Source organism: Archocentrus centrarchus, unplaced genomic scaffold (assembly GCF_007364275.1).
Source record: "Archocentrus centrarchus isolate MPI-CPG fArcCen1 unplaced genomic scaffold, fArcCen1 scaffold_32_ctg1, whole genome shotgun sequence".
In the NCBI taxonomy this organism is placed as follows: Eukaryota; Metazoa; Chordata; class Actinopteri; order Cichliformes; family Cichlidae; genus Archocentrus; species Archocentrus centrarchus.
Window position 1 is genome coordinate 3,171,382 of NW_022060260.1, and position 26,981 is coordinate 3,198,362.

General features: G+C 42.2%; 1 protein-coding gene across 2 annotated transcripts; it reads right to left on the reverse strand.

Moving 5' to 3' along the window:
* Positions 1-839: 839 nt before the first annotated feature.
* Positions 840-23,276, reverse strand: cttn (cortactin). Of its 2 annotated transcripts, XM_030724129.1 has the most exons (16): positions 23,119-23,276; positions 18,145-18,254; positions 17,935-18,008; positions 17,708-17,837; positions 16,198-16,308; positions 15,701-15,755; positions 14,347-14,457; positions 13,500-13,610; positions 13,031-13,141; positions 9,969-10,079; positions 5,722-5,777; positions 5,566-5,635; positions 5,221-5,462; positions 4,822-4,945; positions 3,647-3,715; positions 840-2,756 (listed from the first exon to the last, which is right to left on the reverse strand). In XM_030724129.1, exons 2-16 carry the CDS (start codon positions 18,226-18,228, stop codon positions 2,620-2,622), a joined length of 1,596 nt encoding a protein of 531 aa, XP_030579989.1. In that variant the 5' UTR covers positions 18,229-18,254; positions 23,119-23,276; the 3' UTR covers positions 840-2,619. The 2 variants fall into 2 exon arrangements, with proteins under 2 accessions (XP_030579989.1, XP_030579990.1); XM_030724130.1 differs by lacking the exon at positions 9,969-10,079.
* Positions 23,277-26,981: the final 3,705 nt, after the last annotated feature.

Sequence of the window (26,981 nt, forward strand, 5' to 3'; positions counted from 1 at the left end):
TCTTCAGACACCGCAAATGTAACAATACGCAAGATTTAAATCTCCCATACATTTATTTATTTGGCCAGGTGTGCCATAGCTTCAGTATTTAATATGAAATAAGCTCTAATTCCAACAGCACAAAATGCTGTCAATTAAAAAAAATACTTAACACAAAAACCAAACATAACAAAAAAAATCTAGAGCCATTTAGGAGCCATAAGAGCCGGACCTCCCACACTAGTTCACAAGCACCAAAAGTGCAAACAGGAAATCCAGCTGCCTGTTATACTGGTCAGTGTGATGGTGAGGGCTCTCTGGCCAGCCTCAGATCACAGACTCAAACCAGCAACCTGTGGGTTACCAGTGGTCTGCTCTTCTGGACTCCATCTAATATTTCGAGCTGCCCACTCTAGCACAGTGGGCTAAATCTAACCTTGTTATTAGTGTGAATGCTAATAATTCTTATTATAACAATAACTGTCAATTATGTGTTGCAGCTATATGATTAGCCAAAGCTGTACAGGCTCATAGCTAATCCAAATGATCTTAGCTGCAGTGAGGTTATATACTGTGAGCCTCATTTTAATCACTCTAGCTTCCACCTAAATACTGAACAGTAACTGCTGAACAGTTTATTATACGGGTAATGTGGTGCCATTTGATGTCTAGGTTTTCTTGGTTGAACAGAATTTGAATAGGAAAACAGTTTCTTCCTTTCCAAATTCAATAATAGATACTGTGATACCATTACGCTTTTTGGACCATGATAATTAAGTGAATACCTGTTTATGACAACACTTATTAAAAGCTGAAGGACACCTGAAAAAGAAAATTGGGGGTGGGGGGGCAACCAAACAATCTTTTCATTTAGTTTATTTATTGAAATTCAAAAATAAAAAGAACAAGCAGGTGATGATGTGAGTAAACAGAGGTACAGATAATGTTTAAAAAAGGTCACTTTTTTTATTTATAAACCCCCAAAGATGAAAAAATGAATGCACACACATGCGCGCGCACGCACACACACACACACACACACACACACACACACACACACACACCTGTATAAGCTACTGTGATGAGCCATTTGTCCAACCCTCTGCTTGTTGGAAATTATTCATGTTTGGAGCCCCTCAGCAGCAGCTGGATACATTTCTACAGGTCATCTTCACTGCTGGCGGAGAGGTCGCTCATTCCAAGGTCGACATGCACCGTTTGGTCATGGTGAAGGATGTCAGTTACCCTCCAGAGCCTCACATTAACATCAACATGACAGAAAATCACACGCACTCCCAGCAACAAGACCTAGAAAACTAAACCAAAGTCCCGTCCACCTCCACAGAAGAACACAGTGATGGAAGAAAAAAAACCTGCTTTTATATCTAGGACTTCTCTCAAGCATCATAAAGTATGATCTCTCTGTACATGATTCAAAACAAAGTAATCCATGATTCAGCACTGCAGAATCAGATTCAAACAATACTATGTGTTCATCTGCTGATTCACCAAAGTAGCACAAATGAAATCTCTGGTGTGATTGGCCCTATGATTCTGAAAAAGGTAAAACACTAAAGGTTAAATGTTCTCCAACTGATGCAAATGAAAAACATATTTGTACTACTTGTAGCTCTAAACCAAACTCAGATTTCCATCAACAAGTGCAGCTACAGCTGGGAGGGGGATTTGGACTCTTGTGCAGCACAGCAAACTTTACATGGACTGACCAGGAAGCAAAGGGGATCATCAGCTTTTTGGTCAATGGACTGGACAGAATGTAGCCATCAATATACACGATAATCCAAAGAGGGGAGGTTTGTTTCACTTCAAACTGCTCCTGCTTAAATTAAGCTTTAGCTAATACACAGTGAGCACACTGAGCCCCGTGCACATCATTTTAAGCTAATTTCTGTCATCACTCTTGCCTTTGGTAAGACTGAGGGTACTCTTCATTATGCTAACGCTGGCCTGAGAAGTGGGGTGGCAAATGCTGTGTTTCCCTGCACTAAGCTCCTCCAGAAGCCTCCTCGCTCCTCCAGCTGCATTTAAGGCTGGCTGGAAGATCTTGATGAAGGGGGGGATCATCTGCAGGCCACGGGAGGAGAGAGGAGGGGACAAAGTCTGCTCAATGAAAAGCACCCAACAGTTCTTTTTGACGTGTGTGACGAAGCAACAATGCCTGATCAAAGCCTTGTGAAGCTGAACATGAATACAGATTTTGGATGAAAACAATTAAAGCTGCAAAATAAAATTTGAGGCTGTGAGAGAGGTGTAAACTCAACTCAGTCCCCAAATAAACAGCCAGCTGCATCTTGTAGCTTTAACTACTACAAAACAGAGGTGCAAAGCAAAGCTTTGTGCCATGACGACTATTTAGTCATTCTAAGATAACCGGCTCTCCATTTTGTCTCACTGCAGCTACATGGAGAAGAAACTGATCTCAAAATAACGGAAAAGATAGGAGGGAAGGGGAAAGTAGCAAAAGAAAGCCAGTGAGGAGACTTGGACATGGAGTGCTGTTAGAACACTAAGCCGAGATGAAGAGCGGGAGGAAAGACAGAAGCACGAGAAGGAAAATATCTGAAAACGTCTCCGTCCTCTTTTTGCACAAGGAACGGCAGACAGGTCATCTCTGTGTCATCACTGCCGAACCTCCACGTAATTGGCTGGGAAAAGGCCGTAAGCGCCTCGGCACACGCCTCGCCACCAGCCCTCGTCAATCATCTCAATATTGGTGATGATGTCGTCGGGATCAAAGGAAATTTCGTCGTCGCCAGCTGAAAAGGAAACAGATTCATGAGGAAGGAGCTCTAAAAGTCCGACACCATTTGGTGACTCGACAACAAACGAGAAAAAAAGAGTGAGAGAGACTTTTAACTTTAATTTGAACTGATTCTCTGAGTGATTTCTTCTAAGATCTGAAATGTGAAAATGTACTTTGATCCTTTTTCTCCTTATTGACACATATTTTAAATATAAGATCAGCGTGACATCAAATAAACAAGAGAACAATCTAACAAGAAAAATGATCCGCCTGGAGAATCGGATACGATCAATCATCACTGCAGCTGTCGGAAACTCTTCAAACTCTGAAGCAGAAAAAGATGCACGTTTCTTCTTCCCTCCATACATTTTATTTTACTCTGACAACATAACTTCTCTGTCCGTCTGTCCAGGACCATTAAACCATTAAACGTGTTCTAGCCAAACTACCCACATCCTTTTTGTTCCTGATAAAATATTTCTCATAGAACTAAAAAGGTCGCTTTGGACTGCAGACTGTCATTGGTCTGCATTTCCAACACAGATATCCAAACACATGCAGTTAGTGGGTTCGGTTTATTGGTGAGTTTAAACTGTCCGTAGCTGTGAATGTGTGTGTGAATGGTTGTCTGTCTCTCTGTTGGCCTGCGACCTGTACAGGTGTACCCCGACTCTCGCCCTATGACAGCTGGGATAGGCTCCAGCCCCCTCGGGACCCTGAAAAGGCTAAGTGGAAGAAGAGGATGGATGGATGGATGGATGGATGGATGGATGTTATATTTCTTGCAATTTCTGCTGCCCTCTTAGTCAGATCTCTCTTGAAAAAGAGGTTTTCAATCTCAATGACTTTTTACCTGGATAAATAAAGGATGTGTGTATATATACACACAAACTCCAGTCCTACCTGCTTGATAGTCATACAGAGCCACAGCTGTCACCCCAAGGTCCTCACCGTAGTCATACTGCTGGGTGTCTGTAAGTGAACAACAGTTTAATTAAGAGCTTACAGAGAAAATCATTTAACCTACAGATTATAAGTACATCATTACTGCTTTGTTAAATTTTGCATTTTGCAATTTATTCCGTATTGACATTAATGTGGCTGTTAAGTGTTTTTTTTAAATGAACTGCCAAAAGGATCAAAGATCATTTTTGATCTCTGGACAATAAAATTGTCCTTTTTTAAAAAAAGTTTGATAAAAAGTTGACAGACATTTTAGTGTAATTCTTACAGCGCCTGCTTTCACAAACCCTGCTGGTCTGAACAGTTTCTCAGCCTTTTAAAGAGCTCTTACGGTGGGAAGACGGTTAGAAATCTCTCGAGTTTAATTTTTGATACTGAGGCGAGCTGTTGAGGATATGCTGAACTTTTTAGTCCGTAAGCGCTGCTGTTTTTGCTGCTGTTAGTGAAACTTTCTTTAAAAGTAACATTGTTGGACTGTTTATCAGATTTTTAGAACACTCAAGCCTAACATTAGCTTATAACAAGCTTTTGCTGCTGTTTAGGCAGCTCGCTGTCAGCTGACTGGAGACGGGTGGGACGCACGTCTGATCTGATGACAATAAATAACTGCGACAATATCGGGAATAAATAAGCATGTTTATGCACAAACATGTTGCTCCAGATTGTGGATAACAGACTGAATGAAATGCTATAGGTTGGACTGTCAGTATTGATAATTGTGCATAGAAACAATGAGTTGAGTCTGTCCAATGCTGATCAGCAGTGATCAGACAGACAATTAGCCACGTAGTGTGATGCAGTTCTTCTACATCTTCAGCTTAAATGCATTCACAGATGGTGACTGTCCCGGTGTTCTTGGTGTAATTGATAAACGTTGAACAGATGTCCCTGTTATAATAGTTTAGGTTAAGGACTAAATATAGCAGTATGCCAAATGAAATGTAAGCAAAAATAGATTTTAGTCCCTTCTTTGCTCAGAGTTGTTCTGAGAATGTTCTTGAATTAAGATGGGACTCCTTGCCAAGATCTTTGAGGATCTTTGTTAGGAGCTCTCATATAGGATCTTATAGGAGGAAGCGGGAACAGCCACCGATAACACAGTAACAGAGCGTCACCTCCTGCTGTAGTTTCGTCAGGGTTCTGGTAGAGATCATCTTGGTCCGTGTACTGGTTCTGTGGCTCTGCCTCATCCAGCTGTTCCCCATTCTCAGCAGTGTCGTAGTGCACATCCTCTGGGGTCTAACAGTAAACAGAATTTGTTAAAGACTGCAGCACTTGTACTTAGAGAGCACGTTTATGATTTGGAGAACTAGACAGCAACTTGTCACTTCAATTATACTATTGCCAAACTATACTACAATAGTATTGGTAAGGATTACCACACAATTACCACACAGGTCTTTGTATAACCACTTGCAACACAGTCCTGCAGGAAATTCTTTGTCTCTGCCTGTAAAGTGTCAGAGTGCAACTTTAGGCCTAAAGCTATGCATTCAGAAACCACCACGACTCACCTCGTACAGTGCAGCTGATTGAACTGGAGGAGCCAGGCTTGGGATAGGACTGGGGTTTGCATCAGGAACAGGAGACTGGGCCTCGGCAGCCTCTTCAATTTTGCGGCGTGCCGCCTCCTGCTCTTGCTTCTCTTTGGCCTGACGGCGTACCCGCTCCTCCTCAGCCCTCTTTCTGTCCTCCTCCTCTTTCTGCTTGGCAATGTTCTCAAAGCGAGCCTTGATGTTTCCTGTGCTGCTGCCAGCTGATGAGAAAGATTGGGACGAGGGAAGAAATGATGTGATACTGACAACCCAGATATTCCTAAAGCTGTGGCTCACAGACAGCTGATGACGAATGATGCTCACCAGCCTCCACAGGTCTAGTTTTCTGGTAAGTTGGAGTCAGCTTCTCCACATCCTCAAATGTGCTTGCGCTCTGTGTTCAGTGCCAGAGGTAACATTTAAGACAAGGCCGTCTACAGAAAACAACACACAACAACAAAAGAGATATACAGTCCTTACCTTATCCATACGATCATTCTGGACACCAAACTTTCCTCCAAATCCTTTAGAATAATCTGGCAACAAACAGGAAAGAAGTAAAGGTCACTTTTCATTTAAGGACTAAACCACAATGTGCATCATCAGAACCTGTTCTCCAGAGGAGACCCAAAACAAGCACCCTCTGGTCTGAGATCAGCTGAAGCACACTGTGGCCTGGCTGGATTAACAGAAGATCTGCAGGAATCAAATGATAAGATCATGCAAGCCCATTCAGAGAGGGAGGGGGGGGGGGGGTACTAAAACAAAAAAAAGGAACAACACAGGCAGCAACAGCAGGAGGACTGACAGGAGAATGCTGACATGAGAAAACATTTGGTCATGCAGCCATCTCAGCTTAATCTTTGCAATGAAGATGAGTTGCATCTCTGTGCAACAACAGCAAAAAGCCTTGATAAAAAATGCACGGTGGTCATACAACATCATGCACAAAATGTATGCATATACAAAAAAAACAAACAAACAGCATTATGGCAGTGCTACAACAGCAGGGGTGGTGAACAGGGGGGTGGAAAGCCAAGGTGATACAGTAGCTGCTTTCCCACTGCAGGAACATGTAAGAGATTTAGAGGAGCTGCCCCCTAACGGGCCCCCTGAGATTTTGTTTCCATTGCTGTGCGAGGTGCACTTCTAATTTTATGATAAAGATCAAAATAACAGCAACAGTGGAGGCAATGGTCTGTTGTTTATGTCCACTTATGTGTGGAATTTGATGTTTGACAGCGAAGCAGTCTGCTGCTCAAGCTTGCTTTTCATAGGTTGCTGTTTTTCAAAACGGTGTCTGTTATCAGCAATAAGCTCCTCAATAGTTTATCAGAGCTTCAGAAGTTCAGTGTTCACACTTCACAGTGTGTGTCCCTTTTGTCTACCATGACAGACATCCTAGAGGGGTTGTTCCTGCAGCTGGAACAAGCATAAAAGGTGCAGCCTGTGCTGTGGAGGTTAAATACTGTATTCATTTGTAGCTACACACCACAGTAGGCTGTGAACATTTCCTATGGAACCTGGAGTATTCATACTGTACATAAATTTATAAATGACTCGTGCCAAAAAAAAAAAAAAAGACCTCAGCACTGAATATACGGCATAATCTAGCTTTTTCTGCATATATCACATCATTTGTGTACTGACTGATACCACTTGGTCCAAGTGAAGGCAGTTTGCAGCTGGTGGGTGAAGGGTGCATTTGGTAAACTCTTTCACTCATGTGCTGGTAAGGAAAAGAAAAAAGGGAGAAAACTGCCACACCTCAGCAGCAGACTTGATGGAAGCCAACATTCATACTGTGGCAGCTCTCTCTGCCTGTTTGTGTGCAGCTTTCCTTGTTGCTACTAGAGAAGAGGCAGGTGGGCAGTTAGCAGCACCAACAACACCTAGGGCCCGTGCTACAAAGTAACAAGGAAAAAAGAAAAGCACTGCATAGTCTGCTAAACTGGCAGGCTTTGTTGTTTAGATGTGCATAAGAAGGTTTTACTCTGGGTGGTCTGAAAGAACAAATATACCACTTTATTAATTAGGTACACGTGTTCAACTGCTTATTAATGCAAATATTTAATCAGCCAATCACACTGCAGCATCTCAAACAGAGAGTCAGAAAGAAGGTTTAGGTGACTTTGAACGTGGCACGGTTGCTGGTGTCAGACGGACTACTTTGAGTATTTCAGAAACTGCTGATCTACAGGGATTTTCCTGCACGGCCATCTCTAGGCTTTAAAGATAACGGTCTGAAAACCAAAAGAAAAAAAGAGAAAACACCCAGTGAGGTCTGCAAAGCAGGAATGCAGCCTGCCTTGCATCAACAGTTCAGGCTGCTGGTGGAGGTGTAAATGTGTGCAGTCACAAGATCTGTGGCTCAAGAGGTAGAGCAGGTAAATGGAAGGTTGGTGGTTCAATCCCTGGCTGCTCCAGTCTGCATGCCAAAGTATCCTTGGGCAAAATGAATGTGTGTGTGAATGGGTGAATGCAAACGTGTTGTATAAGCGCTTTCAGTGCTCAATTAGAGTAGAAAAGCGCTACATAAGAAGTCGTCCATTTACCATGCCAATCCAACAGAGCATCTCTGGGAACAGAAGATTCACATCATGGACGGGCAGCAGACAAATCTCTGTGTTATGAACATTTCCAGGACCCGGCCACATCTATGCCATAAACCTTTAAGGCAGTTCTGAAGGCAAAAAGGGGTCCATCCTAGGGTTTAATATTTTTCCCGAAAATGACATGAATCAAATCCCGGGAAATGACGAGCCATTTCCCGGGAATCCCGGGAAAAAGTTTATTTATTTTTTTATTTTAATTAGGCCTTCTGTAGCCTGTGTCGGCCTTAACCTATTCTGATATTGTAGAGGTAGCTTTCCAGCTATGTCCTGTTATGCCCAGTAGGGGCAACGTCGGCTTGATTAACGCAATAAAACCTACATCTCGACATTCGAGTGCTCGAGCTATGCGGTGTTGTATCGTTCCTCAACACTCCCTTAACAAATATAATTCGAATATTCCTCCATTGTACATGGAATTATACCAAGATATTTTACAACTGCTGGTGCAAAACAATACGGTTCATCTCCACAGCATTGATAAAGGCTCAGCCACGCTGTCGTGGCGACATCTGTTGTGCTATATCTCCACCAGTGGAACGCTGTAATAGTCATTGAAAAGTTAACTACGGTACTACACTATAATATGACATAACACAGGGCCTTGAGTAATGCACCACGACTTGGTCATTACCATTCTGGCAACAGCAAATTTATAACACCGTGTCTGAGGGTTAAAGTAGGTTCGCTGTGAATCGTCTTTTGAAAAACTGGCCGATCCTTATAGCCTAAAAAATATACATTTTACTCAACTCCATTTTAAAAGCGAAATATGTTAAAGCAATCTATTTCATGATAATTTCTTCACACATTAGGCCCGTATCCTAATTCATGATTGTTAGTAAGCGGCTGCAAACGAGGAAAAGAAACACTCGAAGTTAAACAGATATTTCTTTATTGTTCAGGGCAGGCATATTTTATAGGCTATATACTGCAATATAACAATATATAATATAAAATTATATAATACAAAATACCTTAGGGTAAACACATTGCCTACGATTTCAACAAATTAAAGAGGAAAAAAGTACAACTGTGTAATACCTCTATTAAAACGCTTGAGATGAAGGCTGAAGCCTTAAACGGAGGCTGAACGTGCCTGAAATGAAGAGTAATGCTTTTCGCATTAAACGAACCCTTCTCTCAATATTTCCTTAAATTTAACTTTCTGAAGCTTTCTTTTCTTTCTGAAAGTCAAATCGACGCGCGCGACTTTTTTCCCGGTTTCCCGTCTAACGTTTCCCGGGAAACGGGAAATGGTTCTGATCGCATTTCCCGGGAATCCCGGATCCCGGGATTAAACCCTAGTCCATCCTGATACCAGCAAGGCGTACCGAATAAAGTGTATAAACATACTTCAAACGAGTTCGTAGGCTTGTGTTCAAATTTTATTTATTTTTTAACACATTTTTATTGTTTTATTTTATTGTTCAAATGTTCAGTAAGTAAAACACTTCCTGTTTTGGGATCACTATACTGAGGCTTGCTGAATAATGAGATTGTTTCACAGTAAATCACATTGTAGTACAGGCCTCTGGGCCCGGCGTGCCCGTGCCCTCTCACAGCACTCTTAAAGCTCTATGAAACATCCATTTGGTTTATTGGCTGTTTTTCAGTTTGTGTTCCTGCACCCAACAACACTGCACTCACCTACACTACTGACCCTACTGACCCTACTGACTACACCTGCCACTGTAGATTTGAAGTTTTTTTCTTATGTTCCTGTTTACTTTAGTGAACATCATTATTCATTAATTCTGGTACGTTTTGTTGTCATAGTTGTATCAAAGTCTGATAGTCTTCAGAGTCACTCACCAACATTATTGTTACAAAAAAAAAAGTAAGCCCACTGTTGGTATTATTATGGACTTGCTGACAGTAAACTAAAAAAACAACAGCCTCAGTCAGTGCTGCACAGGGGGGAGGGTATGTAACTGCGGGGGTGGGGGGTGAGGAGCTGGAGGTCAACAGAAGTGGCAGATCTGTCGCTGTTACTGAGGAGGAGGCCAAAGAAGCTAAGAAGGAGGACTTTTTTTATTAAGAAGGGAAAGATCATGAGGAGCTTTGTAAGATGGAAGGTGGGGTTGGGTGATGTGTTCAGGGAAGTGTCTGTGCCTTTTTGGGACTCGTGCTTGGCCAGGCTCTCCTTGTGCTCATAGCCCAGGGCACACTGGTCCTGCCTCTCCACCTCTACCCCATACCGCCCTCCAAACCCACGCTTATAGTCTGCAACACAATGCATACACATATGGACAGACAAAGACCACACACATATTACAAAATACACATTGAGTACATATAAAAAGAGACACATATAGCGATAATGCTGCACCCAGCGGGCAGGATGCTAATGAAATGACAAATACAAGAAAAGGCTCTCAGTACTGATGATGCGTTCTCATGTTCAGGTTCACTGCAAATGGTTTTTACAGCTCTTCACTGGATCTGCTCCCTTGTTACTTTCTTCTTCAGTAAAGTCACTTCCTCTCTAAGCACATTAAATCCGTCCCTCATTAGTACTTGCTTTACTTGGCTTGTTTTAGGGGAAAAGTATATTTGTGACACATAGTGACTTTACTGTGGATTTGTGGTATTTGAAAGTGGAGTAACATGATGTCTGCTACCAAAATGCCAAGTTGTACATACCCTCTGAAATGGTATGTGCAACTTAAATTCAAAACCATAAATTAATCAAGGCTATGAAAACTAAGATAGGCTGGAAAGGGAACACCTGCACTCTAATTCAAGAATACTCCTTCTAGAGAAAAATAAAAATAATGAGGGAGGAGGAGAAGATGAGGGAAGGTGAAGGGAATGTAAGAGAAGAGAAGAGTGGAAGGAGGAGACATAGAAGGAGGGGAATGAAGACAAAAGGAAGAGCAGCAGGATAAAGGAGGAGGAGCATGAAGGAGGAGAAGATGGAAGGAGGAAGAAAAGAACGAGAGTACGATGGAAGGAGGAGGAATAGAGAAAGGAAAGGGAAAAAGGATAGTTAGGAGAAGAAAGGAAGAGTACAAAGGAGAAATAAGATGAATCAGTGAGGACAAATGAAGAAGGAGAAGCAAAAAAAGAGAAGGAGAATAAAAAGGAAGGAGGAGGAGAAGGGATCACACTCCTCAGCCTCCCCGGTAAGGTCTATGCCAGGGTGCTGGAAAGGAGGGTGCGTCCGTTAGTCGAACCTCGGATTCAGGAGGAACAATGCGGTTTTCGTCCTGGTCGTGGAACGCTGGACCAGCTCTTTATCCTCTCAAGGATATTCGAGTGTGCGTGGGAGTTTGCCCAACCAGTCTACATGTGCTTTGTGGACTTGGAGAAGGCATTCGACCGTGTCCCTCGGGGTGTTCTTTGGGAGGTTCTGCGGGAGTATGGGGTGTCTGGCCCATTGTTGCGGGCCATTCAGTCCTTGTACAACCACAGTGAGAGCTTGGTCCGTATAGCCGGTAATAAGTCGGATTTGTTTCCTGTGGGTGTTGGACTCCGTCAGGGCTGCCCTTTGTCACCGATTCTGTTCATAATTTTTATGGACAGAATTTCTAGGCGTAGCCAGGTGGCGGAAGGCTTCTTCCTTGGTGGCCTCAGAGTCACATCTCTGCTTTTTGCAGATGATGCGGTTCTGTTGGCTTCATCACGGGGGGGCCTCCAGCTCGCAGTGGAACGGTTCGCAGCCGAGTGTGAAGCGGCTGGCATGAGAATCAGCACCTCTAAGTCTGAGGCCATGGTCCTCAGCCGGAAAAGGGTGGAGTGCCATCTCCGGCTCAGGAACGAGTTCTTGCCTCAAGTGGAGGAGTTTAAGTATCTCGGGGTCTTGTTCACGAGTGATGGGAGAAGGGAACGGGAGATCGACAGGCGGATCGGGGCTGCTTCTGCAGTGATGCGGACGCTGCACCGGTCCGTCGTGGTGAAGAGGGAGCTGAGTGTAAAAGCGAGGCTCCTGATTTACCGATCGATCTACGTTCCTACCCTCACCTATGGTCACGAGCTTTGGGTAGTGACCGAAAGAATAAGATCGCGAATACAAGCGGCAGAAATGAGTTTCCTTCGAAGGGTGGCTGGCCTTTCCCTTAGAGATAAGGTGAGGAGTGCGGCCATCCGGGAGGGGCTCGGAATAGAGCCGCTGCTCCTCCACATCGAAAGGAGCCAGTTGAGGTGGCTCGGGCATCTGATTAGGATGCCTCCTGGCCGCCTCCTGGGTGAGGTGTTCCGGGCATGTCCCACCGGGAGGAGGCCCCGTGGTAGACCCAGGACACGCTGGAGAGATTGTGTATCTCGGCTGGCCTGGGAACGCCTTGGGGTCCCTCCGGATGGGCTGGAAGAGGTGGCTGGGGAGAGGGAAGCTTGGGCTTCTCTGCTTAGGCTTCTGCCCCCGTGACCCGGCCCCGGATAAGCGGAAGAAAATGGATGGATGGAGGAGGAGAAGGAAAGAGAAGTAGGAGGATGAAAAGAAGGAAAACGGTAGAGGGAGCAGACAGAGGAAAAAGGTGAGGAAGAGGAGAAAAAGAGGAGTAGGCTGAGGAGGCAAAGGAAGAAGGAATATCAAACTTGCTGGTTAAAAACAAAAAGGCTCCACAAACAGAGGACGTGTGTACAAGCAGGTTAGAATCACTCACTTCAGAACGAGCAGCAGCAGGAAAGGCAAACTTTATCTCAAATTCCTCAGTTTCACTTTCGTCTCGTACAGCTGTAACAGACTTGATTCTCAGACTGTGACACTGAAAGTTGTAGATACACCCAGGCCGGCCTCTGACCTCTGACCCGCTAAAAGTGGCTTTTCACATCTTTCACAGTTTCTGAATGCCTTTTAGTTTAGACCCATTTGCATGCATGTAAACTACTGCACACAGGATCAGCTTGAGGTCTGACATGCAAATATAAATCTGAGCCGCGGTTTCGTTTCCTTTTTCTAAGCCTTTTTTTTTTTTTGCATACCAGTTGAGGAAGTTGTCAACTTTTTAAAGACCACACTGAAACCACAACAAAACCACATCACAGCTCGAGTGCACAGCTGAAGAGGAAGTTTGGGTTCACAGTGGAATCACAGTTTGGGCTAAACTCAGAGTACACAGCCTGTAAAGGTGACTGATCTGAAGTTTAAACAGACATCATATTTCGTATAAGCAGCGAATCCATGTGAATATGAGTCATGCTCAAAAACAAAGAAACCAGCTCAGCTCCAGTACCTTTCTGGGATTCGTGGAGCTGCAGTTTCTCCTGGTGGTCCCATCCCATAGCTGATTTATCCTGTCTGTCAGTCTGCACACCAAATTTGCCCCCAAAACCCTTCACGTAGTCTGTAGGGAAACATGATGCAGATGTTAAAAAAAAACACATTTAGAAAACCTAAATGATTCACAAAAATATCAAAGTGATAATAACCTGGAATATGTCATTTTATAAGAATATGCATGTCTCTCTCAAAACCGTGATTACAATCAAGTCAGGACAGGCATGAGGGTGTGACTCATTCAGACACTCAATTTTGATTAAATCTTAAATCTTTAATTTGAAATACACCCCTTATGACAAGACAAAAAAAATCTATTATAGTTTTTGTGCTTGCATTTGCTTTGACTGTGATCAGAATAGCCCATCAGTACTGAAGAAAGCATGTACAAAGGTGTTGGTCACACTGAGTCTGACTTCTGGTACCTTTCTGTGATTCGTGCCTCTCTGTTTTGCCCTGGTACTCGAAGCCCACGGCGCTCTTGTCAACCTTGTCTGTCTCAACGCCAAACTTGCCCCCAAAGCCCTTGGCATAATCTGCCAAAGGCCCAGAGGAGAGGGAGAAGGACAAAGTTAAGACAGAAAAAGCAGTCTTGTACCACCAAAGTTGAGTAAATGTGTTTTTACCCTACTGAAAGTCATGCAGCTTTCCTGTAAATGCCTCTACTGTTTATGCATTGAGTCATTATAGTTTATCCAAAGCATGATGTTGACTTTTTTTTGTCTCTTTGTGTCATGTTGTAAACTCTGGAATTGTCCTCATTCAAAAAGCGGGCCAAACTGAAACAGCACCTTCTCCAGAAAACTAGTGAGGCCACGTCTAAGCCACAGACCAACTACTGACGTGAATGTGCTGGCATCACTGTGCCAGTGAGCTGAAATCTGAGCTGAGGGAGGAGGAATGGAAATATTACAGAACGGAAATGGCCACCTGTGTACAAAACATCATCTGAGATATCATATAAACTCATTAATTAGAATTCATTATTTGACCTGGGGGGCGGGGGTGGGGGCATCAACATGCAACTTAAGGACGTAAAGCCAATTCCATATAAGCAGGCACAGGCTGAGGAATGAAGGAAGCTGAAATGCAAAATAACTGCCAGGAAAGCTGTGCTGACTGAGCACATCCAGGTATAGTGTGTGTGTGTGTGTGTGTGTGTGTGTGTGTGTGTGTGTGTGTGTGTGTGTGTTGGGTTAGTGAGCATCTTCATTTTTTGCCATCTTTCTGCAGGTTAATGGGAATGCCGTCTGGCAGGAAAGCTCAACAAACCTTTCTGGGACTCATGTTTCTCAGTTTTGCCCTGGTAATCGAAGCCCACCGCACTCTGGTCGACTCGATCAGCCTGTACTCCATATCGCCCCCCAAACCCAGTGGCATAGTCTACATAGCAGAGCAAGGGGGAGGGAAGGAGCAAAGTTCAAAGGTCAGGGTGAAGCAGCATGGCAGCAGTGATTGTGAAGCTGCCCAATTCCAAACTCCCCATTGATACTCCTGGTGCTAACTTTAGGGTCATTCTGTTTATTTAAAAAACAAAGTTTCCACCTGAGCCCGTCAGCTGAGGAATTCATTTTAACAATAACTTGAGTATATTTAATGGAACTGCACAAAACTGACCTTCGTAGACTTCCAGACTTTCCAGGTCTATAAGTAAATACTTTCCAATCTAAAGCAAAGATTTTGGCTTCAGATCGGGAGACTTGGAGTTGGTGTAAAATTGATTTGGTTGCGATTTTTTCCTTTTTTCTTTTTAAACAGAGCTTAAATATGTTGTTCAGCCCTGAAAATGATTCCATGGGGCTAACTCCTGTATACTTCAATGAATGCTGGAAAATTAAGGCGAATTACAAAGTAACATTTTGACTCCTTCATAGTATGAAGGAAACATTTTGTATGCCTTCATTAAATAAACTAAAGCAAAGGGTACAAAAAAAATGATTCTGACAGGCTCAGATGGGCAACATTGATTGACATCAATGTTGGCACAATCACAACAGTAAAGACACACTACTAAGATTACCACACAATCATATCATGCTCTTTTAAAAAAAATCATAATTTATGGAGATGTGTACAGCAGCGAGGAAGCATTGGAAGTGGGCAGATTTTCAGGACTCTGGTTCAAAGTACTGCTGAGGGAGTGAGCGAAACACAGAGCACAGAAAGCCAGGAAGCCTTCCTGAGGACCAGGATCACTGCAGTCTGTAACTGGAAGAAGTTCATTTCGGGTCTATTCCAGCACATTTGGCCTTTAACAAAGATGTGGCGCATTATGTCCTGAATTTTAGCATTAACCTGATTTATTTATTTATGCATTTTATTAAATATGAAGAAACCACAGCTCCCCAAAGAGTGAAGACAGTATTTACCCAATATGAGATGTAACACAATCAAACACTTTTTGAAAAAATAAATAAGGCAGACAATTTGCAAAACATAAAGATGGTACCAAAATCAGATTGGCAGATAATAATGGTAGGGAAATAAAGATGATTTCAAAATCTAAATTTATTATTAATTCCTCCACTGAGTAAGGCATTAGTTCCATGTCCAGGACACTGTTGCATATCTAAAGAAGTCAAAAACAGTGAAGACACATTAAAAAGACAACAAGTTATGACATCACCTTTCTGTGAAGCGTGCTTCTCCGTCTTTCCAGCATACTCAAACCCAACAGCTGACTGCAAGGAGAGAGGACGGAGATAAATCACTTCTTCTACTGATTAGTACGATGCATTTAAACAAGAAGCTTGCTTTGTCAGTTTGTTCTTGAACTTGTGTAAATGACACGGTCAATTAAACTGAAATCTTGCTTTTTGTCATTTACACAAAAGGTTATTTAAACACAGCAGCTTCCTTCTGCAACTTTAGCTCTCTGCATAAGTAGCTGCACAGTAATGCAAATACTCTTAAAGTAGAGCAGATAAGATTTATTTTGCAGGTTTTCTTTAGCAAACCAAAGAACATGACACGTAAAAAAGAATACATCATTAACAATCCAGCAGTGTGTCATTTTTCTAAACAGGGGACTTCATTTTACACAACAGCAAGTTTTTCAAAAAAGATGCCTGAAATTAAGAACTGAAAAACTGCAGTTTAAGGGAGATCAGCCACAGGAAATACCTGGTCAACGCGGTCAGCCTGGAGTCCAAACTTCCCTCCAAAGCCCTTGGAGGTGTCTGTCTGGGAGCAGTGCTTGGACAGCTTGCTCTGGTAGTCATGTCCAACAGCAGACTGTTCAGGCACAAAGATGCAGATGATTAAAATGGTGCAACTGTCAGAATAGTGCCAACAACCCCGTGTTCAGGTATTAAGAACAGCAGGAAACATGGAGAGAGAAGCAAAGCTGGAAACACAGCCAGCAGCGTGTAAAACAGTCCAAACTGACTCAGCTTGTTTATATGCATGCACCCACCTTGCCCCCCAAACAACAAAAACAAAAACATGAGACATTTTTTAACAGTGTGGTACAGCTGTGCAAAGGCCCAATGTTCAGAACTCCAGGTATAGATTACACACAGGCAGAAAATTACAGACATTTCTGATAAAACAACTACTCTGCTATGGAACAAATTTATTTTCAGACTATTAGGAATTTGTTTCTATACTTTGATTTAATGTGTTTAATGTGATGCACTGTTTTCACTTTCTGTTTTTTAACTTTGCCAAGTGTCAGTGTGGCGTAGCAACATTCAAGGAGGCATTTTATAATATTGTGCATGAAGACCATGTGATAGGAAATGACATCACAGGGAAGGACCCTAACAGTTGCATAATAAACTCAGTCGGGTCTATCTGCATGTGAATAACATCTAAGGATTCAGTTAATGTTATGGTAAGGTTAGTGGTTGAAGCTAGCCACCGATGCTAATGTCGGTGAGCATGCTGAGGGAACGTGGTGCAGCCTCAGACCGCACAACTTTTTCACTTTACTTTCCATTTAACATAAGTTGATATTTTAGGGTCATCCAGAGTAGTGCTTACATTAGTGCCGTAACTGTATACATAATAACCAATGAAAGGTCGACAGACTATCAATAAAAATAAAACTGAATAATTATTCTTTCTGCATCCATTACAGTTCGACTCAGCACCTGCACGTGTTTGTGATGGCCCAGTTTACACTGAGAGTGTAGTTTATGATGCTGATTAAAGAGCTTTCAGTGTGTCATTTTCTTGTGGTTATTTATTCACAGCCCTGTGAAGTCAACATGAAACCAGTATGTTACTCAACCTCGGTGTTTTTGAAAGGTTTACCTCTAATGCATATTTGTATTACATTCACATTTTAAGCGATACCTAGTATATGCAGGTTATCTGCATGTAGACAAGTGTGTTTGTGTGTGTGTGGGGGGGGGGTGTTAACACTGATGCCTACTGTTGAAAATGAACAGCAGATTCAAACAGCTTCAGTGATTCACTGACAGAAAAACTCCAACCGATTCCAAGTGTGAAAGTGTGAGACAACTTATTAAATCATTATTATTTCATAACAGCACGAGTCTAATTTCCCCAACAAATGAATGCTCTCAAACAACACAGAATTCATAAAGACATAAACTGATTGCTGACTGCTATGTTGATCTTCAGTGTCTGACACATTTCATCTATGAGCACAGGTCTTGCTGCCTACCTTGTCCATTCGATCCTGCTGCACCCCAAATCTTCCTCCATACCCATGTGAAGCTTTGGGCATGTTCTCCAACTCCTTCTGCTTCAACTTGGTATGCTCCGTAGAGACTGTCTCACGCAGGTGATGTATACTACACCAAAGACCAACACGGTTAGGAGGAGACACATTTTACAGATTCTCCACAGAGTATTTATTATCAAGAGAGGACAAAAAACATGCATGCTTACTCTATGTGCTCCTGATGGCCTGAGCCAGCCACTGTCTTGGCTCCCCAGCGCTGCTCCTTCTCAGACACATCATTCTAGTATTCATAAAATACAGTGTAATGCCAAAGCTGAGAGACAGCACTGAGAAATACTGGAGGATGGAACAAAGTTTTTATTTAACTGCAGTGTGAAGAACTAAAGAGGAAATGGATACGGGAGAAAAACAAGTACCTCAAAGTCAGGGTCAGTCTCCCAGTCGTCTCCTCCATCATCTACAGACACCATGACGGACTGTCCAGCTGCTGCCTTCCACATCTTTGTGAACCGATGCCTCACACACTCTAAAATACACGAAAGCTTTGAGAACAAGTATTTTACACAGGTAGAAGATACACAAGTGTCTCTGAGGACAGGTTCAAATTATTTTAAAGTTTAAATAAGCTGATGATAATTTCAACAGAACTTAATGTATACATCAACATAAGATGCCACTAAAATTCTGAGCCAAAACCAATGTATCTTTTTATTTTATTTTTTTTGTTCTACAGAATATAACAAAATATTGTTAAATAATAACCAATCTATTGTGAAGCCTTCAGCTTTTGAACATTTTGAACAGCTGATAAACATCAGTCCCTGGCATCACTACATACCACCTTATTAGCAGTCAACTGGGCAAGTAATCACTGATGCCAGATATCTGTGTATCAGTGAGCTTTTAAGCCCTTTCTAAGGCCTTCTGGCTCAGGCTTTAAGCTATGTAACTTTTACTATAATTTAGCTAATCCAGACCATGAACTCCAGCTGGACTTAAGAATAAATGTCTGCAATAAATAAAGACTGTGGACTTTGCTTTCCATGTCACTGCATTTAGGGCTTCACCTAACATTTAATTATTTTATCAATTATCAATAAATAAATAGAAAAGTAATGCCAGTTATTATGACTAGCATACTAGGAAGAAATAGGACCAAGTTATTTAGACCAAGTTTTAGTGACTGCTACAACATACTAACAGATCCTGCACAGTATTCAAAAGTTCTGGTATCAATATTGGTTGGGACATGAGTCCAACTGGTTTCCGGAGTTTTCCGTGACGAATCGGGGTCCAGTGCGGTGCTAATGAGGGACATAAAGTACGTTATTTGATATTGGTAGGGACGTGTCCCCACTGTCCTCACCTAATCCTAGACCCCTGATTCCAGTCAGGCTGGACCATTACAGCCCAGAGCAAACAGAAAAGTCCTTTTATTGATGATATGGTTATTATTCCTTCTACTGAGACAATTATTGTTATTCTCTCACTGATACATTCAAAAACTCCAGGGAAAAGTAGTCTGAAGTGCAAAGGACAAATCTGGGCCGCGGTCGACCTCGACCTGACGTGCAGTTACATTTCTCGTGAGATGTATGTCAGGTTACACCAAAAATGTAAACAAAAACAAACAAACAAAAAAAAAAAGATAAAACAAAACAAAAACGTGGAACACTTGGAGTACTGATCTGTGTGCGTGGGCTTCCGGTAAACTTCAATATTGAGGCTTCAATCCTCCTCAATAAGCACGGCACAGTCCAGGAGCAGTAACCTATTATCCCTGGTAAATGTCAGGCTTTTATCCGCTGAGCTGATGTGGCCAGTGAATGCTTCTACTTCTTGGGTTTGAAACAATAGTAAAAGACGCCATCTACAGTGCCTGGCGAAAGTATTCGGCCCCCTTGAACTTTTCAACCTTTTGCCACATTTCAGGCTTCAAACATAAAGATATAAAATTTAAATTTTTTGTGAAGAATCAACAACAAGTGGGACACAATCGTGAAGTGGAATGAAATTTATTGGATGTGTCAAACTTTTTTAACAAATAAAAAACTGAAAAGTGGGGTGTGCAATATTATTCGGCCCCTTTACTTTCAGTGCAGCAAACTCACTCCAGAAGTTCAGTGAGGATCTCTGAATGATCCAATGTTGTCCCAAATGACTGATGATGATCAATAGAATCCACCTGTGTGTAATCAAGTCTCCGTATAAATGCACCTGCTCTGTGATAGTCTCAGGGTTCTGCTCAAAGCGCAGAGAGCATCATGAAGACCAAGGAACACACCAGGCAGGTCCGAGATACTGTTGTGGAGAAGTTTAAAGCTGGATTTGGATACAAAAAGATTTCCCAAGCTTTAAACATCTCAAGGAGCACCGTGCAAGCAATCATATTGAAATGGAAGGAGTATCAGACCACTGCAAATCTACCAAGACCCGGCCATCCCTCTAAACTTTCATCTCAAACAAGGAGAAGACTGATCAGAGATGCAGCCAAGAGGCCCATGATCACTCTGGATGAACTGCAGAGATCTACAGCTGAGGTGGGAGAGTCTGTCCATAGGACGACAATCAGTCGTACACTGCACAAATCTGGCCTTTATGGAAGAGTGGCAAGAAGAAAGCCATTTCTCAAAGATATCCATAAAAAGTCTTGTTTAAAGTTTGCCACATACCACCTGGGAGACACACCAAACATGTGGAAGAAGGTGCTCTGGTCAGATGAAACCAAAATCCAACTGTTTGGCCACAATGCAAAACAATATGTTTGGCGTAAAAGCAACAAAGCTCATCACCCTGAACACACCATCCCCACGGTCAAACATGGTGGTGGCAGCATCATGGTTTGGGCCTGCTTTTCGTCAGCAGGGACAGGGAAGATGGTCAAAATTGATGGGAAGATGGATGGGGCCAAATACAGGACCATTCTGATCATCACTCAACAGAGGTAGTGGTTTATGACACCAGCTGTCCCCAATCTACAGTGCAGTCCTGAGCTCCTTCCCCAGACACCTCAACCCCCTCCACACCTTTCTTCAAATGCCAAGACTACCATGACCTGGATGACTGAGAACCTCCACAGACAATACTGCAGCAAAACTACCAAAAAATAAGTCATGACGCCTCCTTCCTGTTGGTGGAAAAGTGCACAACAATCAATCATAAAATTATGACAACATGCAGCATTTGGTTGCTGAAGAACAGGTGAAAGTTGGAGTGACTGCACGAAAGACAGGCAGTAATATCGATAAGTTTCGAAACTCGACAGATTTTAGTGTGGTTGGAGTGTATAGTTAGGGTGTTTAGTATGTTGTGTAGCCATGGACAAGGCAGATGCTATCTAAAAAGCCCCCAAAGACAGCCTCAAATGTAAACGCTGTCTCCAGGTGTACAACAGGAGTGACACACCTGGAAGGTCTGTGATGTGCTCCTCTGTCTTGTGGTAGACAGGAACTGTTTTTTCGGGGTTGCACAAATAATTTGTGTGGCATCTTATTTATGCAGACACCTGATTGTTCTGTAAAAAGTTGTACAAAAATGCACGAGGCACTGCCTGAATTTTAATGTAAATATTTGTATATAACTTTGTTGTTGCTAAATTTGTACAAATGTTTTTGAAAATTACAACTTATATTTGTATTTTAAGTTTTAAAAATAGTTGTTAAACTATTTGTTTGTCGTTTTACATTAAAAAATATCTCTTCTAATTTGATTTGATGTTTTTTGTGTGATTTTAGATCCAATGTGTACAGTCACACATGTGAGGTTGAAGTTAAACGTTTGCCGGGGTTTAAAAAAAAAAAAAAATTCCAAAATGAAAACAATGCTGACGTGAAATAAAATTAAGTCTTTGTCCAAGCAATATTCAAGCTGTCCTTGGACTTTGAGGTTTTCTCAAGAAGCTTTTTATATTATCCTATTATAAATAAGAACAAAAATAAATAAGCACATTGTGTTTTGTAAGAATAATTAAAATCTTATTGAAAGATAATCCAAAATGAGGGAAACTCAAATCAGTGACCTCTTGCACTGGAATATCAGCTGACTAACAGTGGATAGATTGTATCACAGAGTTTACAATGTTGACAATAGCTGTAACATTCCAGACATGCTCACCAAATTAGACAGCACTTACACATAGATAAAAGAAAACTGTATAATTGTGTTAATTGTGTAAGTGGAGATGTTGGCCATCTGCTCATGAACATTAGTTGACAATCAAATTTAGTATTTAAATAACTTCTGTGTTTCAGCCATATATGCTGGGGTACAACCGTTAACAGTGTAACAATTCTGAAACTGACACCGAACACCGCGACACAAATGTCCACGATCCTGTTTTGCAATTCCATCTTCCTGCTCCACGATACTCATGTGGAGCCGCAGTGTGGTGAAAGCTGAAGACTGTTCAGATACGGAGTTAACAGAAAAAAAAACAGAAACATGTATTAGATGGGTTGATAATATTTCTCTTCGTTCCATCTAAAGAAAAATCAACGAATCGATTAGTTGATGTCAGAAATACGGCCCGTGATCTCGCCTGAACAAACGCTTTCTGTGCCAGTCCCGACTCCTGGCACTGCACCGTGTGAGCGATCAGCATCTGTGTTCAATCAGAGACTGAAAGAGACGTGGCTCCATTCACTCAGTACAGAGAACAGATGAAACGCATCCGGACCAGGAAGCAGCAACCTGGCAAGCCCCCACACCAAATGTGTGTTAGTTAGATGTCAGGAGTATGTCCCACAACAACACCACACCCAACTGCTGCGCGCACTGAAATGTTAGGCTCTTTGGCCAGGCTTGAGTAAAAAGTCCGCTTACGTGTGACTATGTGGCGCAACTAAAATGTAGATAACAGGGAGCAGCTGGCACAGTCGGGTTATCCTAGGGTACTAACCACATTTCCGTGTGGCTTGTTTAAACATCGACCTGGCTTACGTTAATGGCTTGCTTGCTTGCTTCACTTCAAGCATGGCAGACTGCATATGCCAGGACTCTAAAATATAAACCCCGTTTTTGCCCTAAAAACGGTTAATTAAATTGCCTGGCGTTTTTCTGCATACCATCTCAACGAAAACACTGACAACTGTCAGTACTCCAGACTCAAGTTTAACCAGCAGAATGACTATGGAATAAGAGGTACACCTCCTTCATGCTTACTGACACACACCACGATTTAAAGTTACGTGACCAGAAGCGGTTAAGAAGATGCGTGATGTTAATAAATGGAAATAGTGTCAGTCTAGCTGTGGCATTTCCTGTTCCAATTTCCAGGTAGCTAACTGGCTCGCTAAAGCTAACTTGGCTTCTGGAATAACGCGCCGCCTCAGCTCGAGCCTGCTCGCCACACACGGTAACGCGGCCCACTGTAATGTTAGTTAAATGCTCACCGTTTGCGACAGAGGTAGCTCCAAGCAGCTGAATTTTAAAAATCCCCCCGGGAGGATATTGTGTGGCAGTAACAGTTTTCGGTGGAAAAACGTTACAGGGATCAGCTCGCGTTCCCTCTTCCGGCTCTCCCAAGATCCCGTACACTGCCAGTGATGACGTCACAAGCGGGCGGAGCGCGACCGATTTGCGAGTTTCTAAATGTCATTTTAGTGGAAGAACTAAAAATGATCATCAATCCGGGCTTTCCAAAACTGTAAGGATCTAAATCATTTAATTTTAAGATGGGACGGTGCTGGGATGTCTGCAAAAAGAAATATGACATTATACAAGGCCTAGAACACACGTGTCAAACTCAGGGCCCGCGGGCCAGATATGGCCCGCATATAATTACCCCCCCCCCCATTATAATAAGATAAATCTGTGCCTCTTTTCCTCACCTGTCATTTTTGACCAGGATATGTCCTTCAATGCACATATTAAACAAATATGTAGGACCGCTTTTTTGCATGTGTGCAATATTTCTAAAATTAGAAACATCCTTTCTCAGAGTGATGCTGAAAAGCTAATTCATGCATTTATTACTTCTAGGCTGGACTATTGTAATTCATTATTATCAGGCTGTCCTAAAAGCTCCCTGAAAAGCCTTCAGCTGATCCAAAATGCTGCAGCTAGAGTACTGACAGGGACTAGAAAGAGAGAGCAGATTTCTCCCATATTGGCTTCTCTTCATTGGCTCCCTGTTAAATCTAGAATAGAATTTAAAATCCTTCTCCTCACCTACAAGGTCTTGAATAATCAGGCCCCATCTTATCTCAAAGACCTCATAGTCTCATATCACCCCAACAGAGCACTTTGCTCTCAGACTGCTGGCTTACTTGTGGTTCCTAGGATACTTAAGAGTAGAATGGGAGGCAGAGCCTTCAGCTTTCAGGCCCCTCTTCTGTGGAACCAGCTCCCAGCTTGGAATCAGGAGACAGACACCCTCTCTATTTTTAAGATTAGGCTTAAAATATTCCTTTATGATGAAGCTTATAGTTAGGGCTGGATCAGGTGACCCTGAACCCTCCCTCCCTTAGTTGTGCTGCTATAGGCCTAGGCTGCTGGGGGGTTCCCATAATGCACTGAGTGTTTCTTTTCATTCACCTCTTTTCACTCTGTTTATACTCCACTCTGCATTTAATCATTAGTTATTATTAATCTCTGGCTCTCTTCCACAGCATGTCTTTTCTCTCCCCTCAGCCCAACCAGTCTCAGCAGATGACCCCCCTCCCTGAGCCTGGTTCTGCTGGAGGTTTCTTCCTGTTAAAGGGAGTTTTTCCTTCCCACTGTCACCAAGTGCTGCTCATAGGGGGTCGTTTTGACTGTTGGGGTTTTTTCTGTAATTATTGTAGGGTCTTTACCTGCCTTGAGGCAACTGTTTGTTGTGATTTGGTGCTATATAAATTAAATTGAACTGAACACAAACAGTGAACTTTATAAGAAGCAAAGTTTTAAATCATCAGCAGTTTCAGTCTTTTCTGGAGGAAACAGCTTCTGAATTTGGTGACGTGCCTGATCACACAGGTGTGATGAGCTGCCTGAGGAAATGGAATAAGAGAGAAATCTGAATAGCTTATTGTTTCTTGTTTCTGGACTTTTTGCTGATATCACATCAAAGTTTTTATCTGAAAAATTTGCAAAGTTTCATCAGCAAATTATTTCTGTTATTTTTGAAGAAAACTATAATTTTATATTTTATTTAATGTGTTGAGGAAAAAGTTGCTTTATTCTGAACATTCAAATTCATATTGCTGATTTAAATACTTTCAGTTTTAGACTGTTCAATAAAGTTAATCGTGTTTGGCGTGTGGCCAGTTCTGTGATTGAGTCTGACACCCCCGCTTTAAAGACTGAGACTGAAAATACTTTAATCTGGTTCAAAAACATAGAAGACTGTGAGAAATAACTGTGTCATACAGCTGTTTAAAATACATGTAAAACATTTAAACCAGTGACAGTGAAGTGAATAAAACTGATCATATTATTACAATAAAATGTTCTGCTGGGAAACACAAAGTCCTCGTATTTGTGAGGATGCACAATCTCTCACCCATTCAACCAATTATATTTATTTAACCTTTAATTAAAGAGGAAGTCCCTTGAGATTACCGTATTTTCCGGAGTATAAGTCGCACTTTTTTTCATAGTTTGGCTGGGGGTGCGACCTATACTCCGGAGCGACGTATATGTGACATTTATAACACATGAACCAAAATACTCCAGCCACTTGACATCTCCGTGAACTGCAGCTTTAAGGCAGTCTTGCGTAACCTGTGGGCGCAGTGGATGATGGATGGAGAGCACAGCTTAACGGCAACTGGGAGAATGCGCCACCCAACTTTCCTGGAAGTCATTGGATGGATCAAGAAAACATGGGCTTCAGTGACAAACCATCCTGTTGGGATTCAGAAAGGCTGGAATAATTGGAACTGCAGCTGACGACGAGTCTGACTAACGCGACACAGAAGAGGAAGCGGCGCTTCGTCTACGGAGTGTACGGAATTGTTTAGAAGTGACACCGAGGATGAAGAATTCAATGGATTGATGGTTTGGTTAACTTGTTAGTATGTTCTTTATGCTATGGTTATCTGAATAACTTAATGTTACGTTAACATACTGTAGCGATTCTCTTAGAGAGCGTGTTGATGTTGTGTGATTTCGGACTGTTCGGGAGGTTCGTGAAGGCAGCATGGAGAGAGAGAAAAAGACCGAGAGCTTGCCTGTGTGTGTGTTGCTGTTCCGCTGTTGTAGTTGTGGTTGGCGTGGCTGTGGCCTACAGCAGCCGTTTTTCTGTTAATAAAGACGACCTTTGTTGTGAATATCGCCGACTTTGGAAGTGTGTTTACAACGTTACAATACCGAACACGTGTTCGTTGTGCGTCATGTAGCTGAATGTGCTACGTTAGCATAACGTAGGTGTAACCGTGTTCGTCCTGTTCTTTAATCCATTATTATTTTAAATTGCCGTTCAAGATGGAATTTCTGCTCTGGGTCTCGGATTCTATCAACCCCCCCCCCCCAAAAAAAAGTGCGACTTATAGTCCAGTGCGACCTATATATGTTTTTTCTTCTTTATTATGCATTTTTTGGCTGGTGCGACCTATACTCCGGAGCGACATATAGTCCGAAAAATACGGTAACCTCTTTTTCAAGGGAGACCTGGCCAAGAAGGGACACCATTACAATGTTACAAATTCAAATCAAATACGACATCGAAACACATCAACAAAATAAAACAAATCAGAGTCAAAATAACCCAACAGAAGGTCCAGCTTATGAATAGCTTCAGTTACAAAGATCTTTAGGAGAGCGCAAAACTCTCCCAGAGACAAAAGCATTCAGCTTTAATGTACTCTGAAGGTTTTTCTGTGACCAAGGTGCAAAATAAGAGAACAATGTTCTACCAAGTTCAGAGAAAATCTTGAGTACTCATAGCATACTCAAGGCATACTTTGCTTATTTTGCTATGAAACTGAGTGATCAAGACATGCCACGGGCACCTCATGCGTCAAAAACCTCCAACCCTGGACCAAGGAAAGAGTTTGGGTTTTGGTATTCCAATGGTATCGAGGGAGCCACGAAATCACTGATTACTACTTCAGTACAATTCTGGACACAGGTCCAAAAACTAAATACAGTACCAATCAAATGTTTGGACACACTCAAACTTTTGAATGGTACTGTACATTAGATGAAATACCACCTCCCATTTTTACTGGCTTAGTTGATGAGAGAGAATATTCTGATATTGTCTCCAGATGTACAACAGGACTGAAGATCTATCTTCCAGCAGCTCATCTGTCCCTCAGTTATTCACTCAGCC

Coding starts and splice junctions, on each gene's coding strand:
- cttn (XM_030724129.1), bottom strand. CDS start 18,228: ATGTGGAAGGCAGCAGCTGGACAGTCCGTCATGGTGTCTGTAGATGAT. Junction 5,636..5,721: donor AGAATGATCGTATGGATAAG/GTAAGGACTGTA, acceptor CACTGAACACAG/AGCGCAAGCACATTTGAGGA. Junction 3,716..4,821: donor TGACGAAACTACAGCAGGAG/GTGACGCTCTGT, acceptor GTTCACTTACAG/ACACCCAGCAGTATGACTAC.